Source organism: Watersipora subatra, chromosome 7 (genome assembly GCF_963576615.1).
Source record: "Watersipora subatra chromosome 7, tzWatSuba1.1, whole genome shotgun sequence".
Taxonomy (NCBI): Eukaryota; Metazoa; Bryozoa; class Gymnolaemata; order Cheilostomatida; family Watersiporidae; genus Watersipora; species Watersipora subatra.
Genome location: NC_088714.1, coordinates 51,308,910 through 51,319,045, shown reverse-complemented (window position 1 = coordinate 51,319,045; position 10,136 = coordinate 51,308,910). Strand labels below are relative to the sequence as shown.

The following is a 10,136-nucleotide window of genomic DNA, read 5'->3' as shown; positions in this document are numbered from 1 at the left end:
TCAAAGGTGGTGATGCTTCAGGGTCTAATTGCTTGATCTTTTTGAAAAAATTCATTTATGTTAATTATCGCGGCAATGGTTAGCGGCATATTGGTATGTAAGTTGAAACTTGCTGAATAGAAATCAGGTAAAGTACAGTTAAAGCCGACATTATGCTCTAGGCAATTTGTTGCACTTGATACATTTACTATGAAGATTGATTAGTAGCTGTTGGAGTTGTTATTCTTTACCGGCATAGAAACTTTCTAAAAAAACTATTGTTTTTCTTGAATAATTTGTGAATACTTATGGCTAAACTTTATTTTAGTTTATCGAGAAAATTTTTTTAGTTTAGAAAATTGAGTAAAGTAGTTAAAGTTAAGGCAAAAGAGGAAACCTACAGATAACTAAAAATTCAAACAGAACCAACAGCTTCATTTCAAACTAGTACCCGGTAGTTCAGTGAGCTGTGATATATCATCAGGTGTGCCGATAAATCACAGAGAGTAGCAAGCTGTGCAATTATTCAACAATTCTGAAGGCATTGATTGATGCAGTTATTAAAGTGTCAGTCCCGTGTGCGAGATGTGATGAGTTCAAATCACATATGGTACAGTTCTTTTTTCCAACCTATAACCTTGACTTCGCACGGTCAGAGCGACATGGCTTTTATCGTGGTAAAGCCCAGTACCCTGACAGTCTAGCGCGCTGTAAGAGATTGCCAAGTGTGCCAATGTAGTAAAGAGAATAAGTATACACACAAAAATTCCAAAAGAGGAAAAGCCAATGATTGGCAGTGGGGTAGTGTTGTGGTTCACCAAGTCAGTGGACATGATTTCCTGTCTGATGCAAATCTTTTCCCGACATGCAATTGCTGCTTTAAAAAAAGGACAGCCACGGCTCGTATTATAGTAAAAACTATTGAATAGAAAATTATATAAGGAGAAGAAAGATCTTTCTGTTTATGCAGTTTTGTATAGTTTCATGTTGTATACTTTTTAGTCAATGAAACAGTTTCTCAAAGCAAATTACAAATATACTCGTGTTAATTAGCTATAATGCCCACAAAGCTTGAAGTGTAAATTTTCAAAGAAAACACAACTCCGAGTTTTGTGTATAATGCAAACAACTGCATGCAGATGAAGTAATGCTTAATCAAATTACATAAAACGAATTGATAGGCTGACTCTAGCTGTCTTTAGTAATAAACCAGAAGCAGCCCCTGCTAGCAACTGTCTGTCAATGTACCTGTAGAACAAACAAACTTGTGATGACATAGCTCTGCTGTTGGAGTGAGGTGAAAAGACAATACCTGTCTTATTTATGTTTGATTGCATGGACAAGACCTGATATTATTCCACAAGTTAATTTTTAAGCCCTGTCTTTTATAGTAGAATATAGTCGAAACAAAGATATGCATAAATCTGCTCAAATTGCAGCTCGATTAAAAATCTTTATTTTTTCTTACAAATTAATCAAAGTTTTCATCATTATTGCAAAGGATGAAAATTATTTTTGATAATGAAAATAATTTTCTCTGAAGACATCGAAACTTCTGAAACATTTTTTTTTAAATTTTTTGCAAATACATTAAGGCAGCTGGTTGATGCACAGACAAATGTCAACATGAAATTATCAGCCCTGATATTTGATTCTCATATCAAATTTGTGCCATACTAGAGGAACTAAATATTTTTAAAAATGTATTATATGTGATTTATTTTGTTCTACAGCCCACATACCTAACCATGAATGCTTCTTATAAACAAGTGCATATTGCATTAAAACGAAATATATAAAAGCACTTTAAATGAAAAAAATACTAATTTATTTGCTCTTTTGAAATCTTTACGAACATACAAGAGCCATGCCTGTCCATCTGTTCAAAAGCGTGCTAAAAGCGTTAAAATAAATTTCACAGCACGATAATCAAACTTGGTATTTAAATTAACAGGCGAGCACATTATCAACTGCACCAATCCACCACCTAACACTACTGTGGAATAATTGTACACATAGTTATTACACATGACAATCTTTCAGGGCACACAGGACTGCGAGCGTACTAGTCTCAGTAAAAAATGAACCAATCCGATGTATGTACAAGTCTTGCAGTAATCAAGCGATGCTGTCAGCTATAATTCTATATGATAAATGTATGATAAGAATTGTGAAGAGCCTAGTAAGCATTGCCTCACATTCCTATAACTGCTTTGGTCATTAGTTTTTGCGCACTCTGGTCACCCTCAGTGGTGATTCATGGACAGCCAGCCTGTCCTCTGCACCGGTTGCCTTGGGTGGTCTAATGATGATGACCAATGATAGCGCTGCTTTTGGGTCACCAAATTTTGTTTGTTGCCGCTCTTTTTCTTTGTCTTGTTTTTAGTTTAGTTTTAGAGTCTAAGCAGATAAGACTTACCTGACATATTTACAGCTATTTTTCACAAATAGCGAATAGACTAAAGAATGTGACGCTAGTATGCTAGTAATGTGATTACGGAGGCACAAGGTTAGTGAAATAGATGTTATACATAATATGTCATTTTTCTTGCTATTCTGTACTATTTGTCAGTTTTCTTGCATGTTATGTTTCTACATAATGCTTTATACATTTTATGCTTTTTACTTTGTGTAGTAATATTCCACTAATTAGAATGCTTTTATCCATTGTATAGGTTTCACGATCTACATATCTAAAATAGACCAGTGAGCTATAACTCCAAACTTATCACGCTAGTATCTAGCAAAACTCTACAGTGAAACCTTATCCGGTGTTTGGAGAAAGAATTTATCTGCAAACAATACCGATGCTCTACAGTTGAGCAATAATACAGTTCTACAGTCCACAGTTCTACAGTCCACAGCTCTACAGTCCACAGCTCTACAGTCCACAGCTCTACAGTTGAGCAATAATACAGTTCTACAGTTCACAGTTCTACAGTTACACAATTCTACAGTTTACAGTCCACAGTTCTACAGTCCACAGTTACACAGTTCTACAGTTCACAGTTCTACAGTTCACAGTTCTACAGTCCACAGTTCTACAGTTTACAGTTCTACAGTCCACAGTTCTACAGTCCACAGTTACAAAGTTCTACAATTCACAGTTACACAGTTTTACAGTTCGGACAGTTTCGAGGCTCTACAGTATACCGAGCACTGCAACTACATAGGTCCAATTCAGCTAAGTGCATTTACATGTGCCTATCAGCCGCAACAATTTTTTTAGTAGATTGTTAAACGTTTGTACCACAATATTGGTGAACAATCTGACATCCAAATAGCTTTAGCTTGAGGCTGGCCTTATGTATTCAACTGGTTCATTAGAAGTAATTGCTTGAAACATACGTAACCATTTACACACTACACCTTTCATTTTTCATTTGATACTTTTTATCTCTTGAAACATTTGGTTTACCTTGAAGATTTTTTATCATTTTTTGTAAAACAGACATCAGTTGGTGACCCTTGGGCTGCTTTGTACATCATCATCCGCTATAAGGACTGCGTGCGGGGGCAGTAATGTCGAGTGATACTGAGGGTGGTAGTTCGCGGGCGCCATCTCCTAATGGCTCGCTGTCGGATAAGTTAGATGATGATCTAGGTTCTGCACACACTCATTTAGTTACTGCGCAAGCGAATAGTACTAACGATGTTGGTAATCCTGAAAACAGTCCTTTTGAACCTAGAAGGTCAGAGAGATCTCGTAACCTTTCTCTCATAGGTAAAGAAAGTAGAACTTTAGAGTTGAAAACATTTTTAGTCAAGTCCATAAGTACTCAGTTGGTCGAGTATACTAAGTTGATATCAGATATTGAATCTTTTGATTTACACCAGTTAGAGGAATGTAGTTCTACCTTCCAACAGGGTTTTGATCATATCTGTACAGCGTACAAGGAAATGTGTGTTTTATGTGCTAATAAACCAGATAAGAGTGTAGAAAGTATGTTTAGCGATCTATCGAATGAGTTTGAGACTATCAAGGAGTCTATGACAGAAAGAGTGGCAGCCCTACAGATTCAGGATGAAGAAGAAGAAAGAGAGCTCAAAGAAGCTGAATCTGTACTGCAGAAAGCGAAGGAGCAGTTTGCAAAAGAGATGCAAATCTATGAAGAACTCAAAAGACAAAGGCAAAGTCGAAGAAATCCCACACCGAAAGAAGCAACTCCTGTCATACCACAAGACGCAATTGTTATTACTGAGAATGACACACCTCGGCCATTACCCCCACTTGCCAGTACAGACAAAGTAGAGCGCTCTGCAACGCCCGCCTCAGATGGATTAGATGCAGTGCGTCAGCTTGCAGAAAGTCTTGTTTCAACAATGAATAAAGCCACTGCAAAAAGAACATCAGTAGAACCTTCTCTTTTTACAGGAGATTTGCTGGATTTTACTGACTGGCAAGTAGATCTAGATGCTTATTTAGAGGCTGAAAACATCAATGGGAAGGAACGTCTCAGACACCTAAAAAGGTTCGTTGGAGGAGAAGCCAAGAAGTGCATCAATGGACACTTTGTGACCAATACTAACGAAGCATATCTAGATGCAAGAGCTATGCTTAAAGAGAGATATGGCAACAAGCAAAGTATTATTCGCACTTTTCGCAACAAGCTTGCTGCTTGGCCGAGAATACATCCCAAAGATGGGAAAGCACTCCGAGAATTTGGAGATTTTCTATCACACATTAGGAGTGGAATGCAATCAACACCAGGGCTCGCTATACTAAATGATTGTCAAGAAAATGAAAAGCTGAGTGATAAGTTGCCAGACTGGCTTAAAAACCGATGGGCCAGAGTAGTAGCCAAAGCAGTCAAGGAAGACTCCTATCCAAGCTTTAGTGAGTTTACGAGCTTTATACAAGACGAAGCCGACGTCATGCTACTACCAATATCGCTGCAAGCATCAAACCCCCAAAGCAAAACTGTTAAACAGCAAGTTCGAACCAGAACTTTCAAGGCGAGCACCATAGAAATCAAAGTTCTGTGTCTGTTCTGTAAAAAAGATTCTCATGCTACTACACAGTGCTTTAAGTTAGAAGCTCTGCCCTATGCAGATAAAACCAAATTTGTGTTCGATAATCGTTTGTGCTTCAGCTGCCTGCGAGCTGATGGTCATCGATCAAAGGACTGCCCAAACAAGGCCACGTGTAAAAGGTGTAGTAAGTCTCACCCAACAGCAATGCATACATTTGAGAATATAGGATGGACTAGGAAGGACCATCCTGAAGAAAGGATTGCTAAACCACGTGACAACAGCACCAAAATGGATACTAAAATAAGTGCAGAGGCAAGTCAAGCTGAAGCCCGCAAGGAAGTGAGGTGCAATACGGTTAGAACCACCAATGATGGCGTGGCTTGCATGGCAATCCCTGTTTACGTCAGCGCAGAAAATGGCAAAGAAAAACTTGTGTACGCTCTCCTTGATACACAGTCAGACGCATGTTTCATATCAAAAGAAACAGCTGAATTTATTGAACCAAGAGGTAGACCAGAGCAAATCACTATGAGCACGCTCAATGGATGCTCTACGCAAACAACAAGTAAATATGTTAATATCAAACTGAGAGGATTCTCAACCAATGAAGTTACATCCATAAATGCTTATGAGCAAGATGCTATCACATGCAACAGAGAACAGATACCAACTGCAGCAAAGGCAGATGCAACGGGCCATCTGCAGGATATCGCCGAAAAGTTACCTCCGTTACTTGACATACCAGTAGGTCTCTTGATTGGTACTGATTGTCCACAAGCCCTGACTCCACTTGACTCAGTACCTGGAACAGCAGGAAAAATGTTTGCTATGCGAACAATGTTTGGATGGACTCTGTGTGGAGGCAAACCTCAGAATGGAACCAGATCTATACACAAGACAGATACTAAGGACAAAGAGATTCTGAACATACTTGACCAAGAATTCAAAGACACTGAATCTGGTAAGGTATCACAGAATGATCTACAGTTTGTGAAAATATTGGAAAATGGAACTACTCAGACCCCTGATGGAAATTATGTTCTGCCACTCCCGTTCAAATACATGCCAACTCTCCCAAATAACAAAGTACAAGCACAAAAACGCTTAGATCAGCTAATAAGAAAGCTCAAAGCAGACGAGTCTTACAAAGCAGAGTATTTCAAGTTTATGCAAGCCTTAATCACAGCAGGACATGCAGAAGAAGTGACAAACACATCCCCGACAGATAAGTGCTGGTATATACCTCACTTCGGAATACGGCACCCAAAGAAAAAGAAGCTACGAGTAGTCTTCGATGCGAGCGCCAAGTATAACGGCATCGCTCTGAATGATGCGCTCCTTCAAGGCCCCGACCACATTAATAGTTTAGTGGGTATACTATGTCGATTTCGGCTAGAAAAGATTGCTATCTGCTGTGACATTCAGCAGATGTTTCATAACTTCTATGTCCAGCCAGAACACAGAGACTACTTAAGGTTTTTGTGGGTAAACGAAGACTTGTCTACTTGCAAGGAATACCGAATGACTGTTCATCTTTTCGGTGCTACCTCATCACCTGGAGTAGCCACGTTTGGTCTAAGAAAGCTCGCCAATGACCATCGCAGCATATCTGACAAAGCAGCAAATTTTCTCATCCATGATTTTTTTGTGGATGATGGGGTGACAAGTATTGCCAATCAACGTGAAGCTATTCAATTGATTGACAGCGCAAGGAAGATATGTTCAAAAGGCAACATCAGGCTTCACAAGTTTGCTAGCAATGATCGACACGTTCTTGCCACAGTTCCGGAGACCGAAAGGTGTGAGACAATTCAAAAGCTTGATTTGCTGCAAGACCACCTACCAAATGAACGAACTTTAGGCCTAGAGTGGTGTATTGACACCGATCGTTTCCAGTTCGTCAACAACATTAAAGAAAAGCCAACAACTAAGCGTGGTTTGTTGTCAACCGTAGCCCAAGTGTACGACCCTCTTGGGCTCCTTGCTCCTTTTATTTTGAAGGGCAAACAGCTATTACAAGCATGCACATCGTCAAAAGAACCATGGGACCAACCAATCAGTTGTGACTTGCTTGATGATTGGAATGCTTGGGTATTCGAACTGCAAAAGTTAGAAACTGTAAAAGTACCGAGATGTATCAAGCCACCATGTATGGTAAGCCCACGATATGAACTTCATCACTTCAGTGATGCAAGCCTTAAAGGATATGCAGCTTGCACATACTTAAGATTAATAAATCCAAATGGAACCACGAGCTGCGCATTGCTAATTGGAAAGTCAAGAGTCAGCCCATTGAAACCAATCACAGTTCCTAGACTTGAACTCCAAGCAGCAGTTATGGCCACACGCCTGGGCAATATGGTAAAAAAGGAGCTGAGAGTCCATGTAGACAGTGAACACTATTGGACAGACTCCAAGATAGTTCTGGGCTACATTGCCAATGATACCAAACAATTCCGCATGTACGTCGCCAATAGAGTTCAAGAAATCAAAGATGCGAGCTCTCAAGAACAGTGGAATTATGTGGCCACTACGGATAATCCTGCAGATATTGCCTCTAGGGGTGCGAATATAGACCAACTGTTGCAGTCAACATGGTTTGGTGGACCTTTATTTCTGAGACAAGCCAACCTTGAAAGCTACATAGACAAACACAAGATCAAAGGTGATCATATAGAGAATGATCCAGAACTTAAGACCGTCAAAGCTATGGCCACATCAACTATACCCAAAATCCAGATGTCTTCTAGATTTGAAAAGTTTAGCCAGTGGAAGGATCTGACTCGAAGCATTGCGGCGCTTAGCATGCTACCTAAAAGAGCTGATAATAAAGACAAAAAAGTAACTCTTGCAGACTTATCTAAAGCCGAAACAAGAGTAATCAAGGTTCTTCAAACTGAACATTATGCTGATGAAATTTCTCAAATAAAATGCCAAAAAAGAGTGGGAAAGAAAAGTTCCATCTTCAAACTCAACCCACTGTTAGATGGATCTGGAATACTTCGTGTTGGTGGAAGACTTGATAGGGCTACTACATTAGAAGAAGTCGAAAGGCGCCCAGCAATTATTCCGAAAGACACGCACATAGCCAAATTGTTGGTACAACACTTTCATGAAAAAATACATCATCTTGGTAGACAAAGTACCTTGGCAGCAATCAGATCTGGAGGCTTCTGGATACTCAACGCTTCCAATGTAGTCAAAAATCTCATCAGCTCTTGTGTTATATGTTCCAGACTCAGAAAGCAACCTGAACAGCAACAGATGGGCCAGTTACCTCCGGAACGAATAGAGCAAACCCCACCATTTACTCATGTAGGCATGGATGTATTTGGTCATTTTATGGTGAAGGACAGGAGATCAGAGCTCAAACGGTGGGGACTGTTGTTCACGTGCTTATACTCCCGAGCCATTCATATCGAACTGTTAGAAGAATTGACCACGGATGCATTTATCAACGCATTGAGATGTTTTGTGGCCATCAGAGGACCTGTTTTGACGCTATTCAGTGATCAAGGCACTAACTTCATTGGTGCACAGAATGAGTTTCAAAGGCAAATCGATGTGACTACAGATGAAGATGTAAGAAACTACCTCATCGCAAATAAAATAGAATTTCGAATGAACAGTCCAGATGCGAGTCACCAAGGAGGTGTATGGGAGCGAATGATCAGGTCTGTACGAGCTGTGTTAAATGGCATGGCTGCTAAGTATAAGGGAAGGCTTGGAACTCAAACCCTGAGAACTGCTTTTTATGAAGCGGCAAGTATATTAAACCATAGACCTCTCACAACAACCAACATCAGCAGCGCTGATGAAGATATAATCACTCCCAACCATTTGTTGACCATGAAAAGCACCCAGCTTGCAGCTCCACCACCAGGAAAGTTTCAGAATGACGAGCTCTATAGGCGGACACAATGGAAAATAGCTCAGCAATTTGCTCAGGAGTTTTGGGTCGCCTGGAAAGCCGACTACATGCGGCATCTAACCCTGAGACAAAAGTGGTTAAGTAGTAAAGAAAGTGTCAAGGTGGGAGATGTTGTGCTTCTAAAAGAAGACAATCAGCCTAGGAACGCCTGGAGATGGGGAGTTATTGAAGACGCCATAAAAGGTGAGGACGGTCTTGTACGCAATGTGATCCTGCGGCTTGCCAACAGGCACTTGGACAGAATGGGCAGACCACTGGCACCTGCGACAATGCTAAAACGACCTATCCAGAAGATAGTCGTAATCGCCAAAGCGTAAATGTGGCTTTGGACGTTATCGTAGATATAGTGTAGCTAATCAAATAGCATGATCATTATATGTAGAGTACTTTAGCAATTATATATTCAATAAATCAAAACTTTAAAGAGCATTGGGACCATATTATTTTAGTAAATTTGATAAATTTAGATGGGAGTGTGAAGAGCCTAGTAAGCATTGCCTCACATTCCTATAACTGCTTTGGTCATTAGTTTTTGCGCACTCTGGTCACCCTCAGTGGTGATTCATGGACAGCCAGCCTGTCCTCTGCACCGGTTGCCTTGGGTGGTCTAATGATGATGACCAATGATAGCGCTGCTTTTGGGTCACCAAATTTTGTTTGTTGCCGCTCTTTTTCTTTGTCTTGTTTTTAGTTTAGTTTTAGAGTCTAAGCAGATAAGACTTACCTGACATATTTACAGCTATTTTTCACAAATAGCGAATAGACTAAAGAATGTGACGCTAGTATGCTAGTAATGTGATTACGGAGGCACAAGGTTAGTGAAATAGATGTTATACATAATATGTCATTTTTCTTGCTATTCTGTACTATTTGTCAGTTTTCTTGCATGTTATGTTTCTACATAATGCTTTATACATTTTATGCTTTTTACTTTGTGTAGTAATATTCCACTAATTAGAATGCTTTTATCCATTGTATAGGTTTCACGATCTACATATCTAAAATAGACCAGTGAGCTATAACTCCAAACTTATCACGCTAGTATCTAGCAAAACTCTACAAGAATAATAATTGTATAACAAGAACAATCTATCAATACTACCTTTAGTTTACTTGTAAGAATATTATTACCACAGTCAGCTGTAAAACAAGTCTGCTGGCAAAATTTTGCAAAAACTGCTCACTCAATCATGTTTGGCTACATATGCAAGTAAATTCTTAGGTGACACTTCTGCTACGCACTGATGATGTG

At 39.6% G+C, this 10,136-nt stretch overlaps 1 protein-coding gene across 1 annotated transcript; it reads left to right on the top strand.

The window, feature by feature from the left end:
• The first annotated feature begins 3,501 nt into the window (after nt 1-3,501).
• On the top strand, nt 3,502-9,201 carry LOC137400866 (uncharacterized). Its single transcript, XM_068087210.1, has one exon. It carries the CDS (start codon nt 3,502-3,504, stop codon nt 9,199-9,201), a length of 5,700 nt encoding a protein of 1,899 aa, XP_067943311.1.
• Nucleotides 9,202-10,136: the final 935 nt, after the last annotated feature.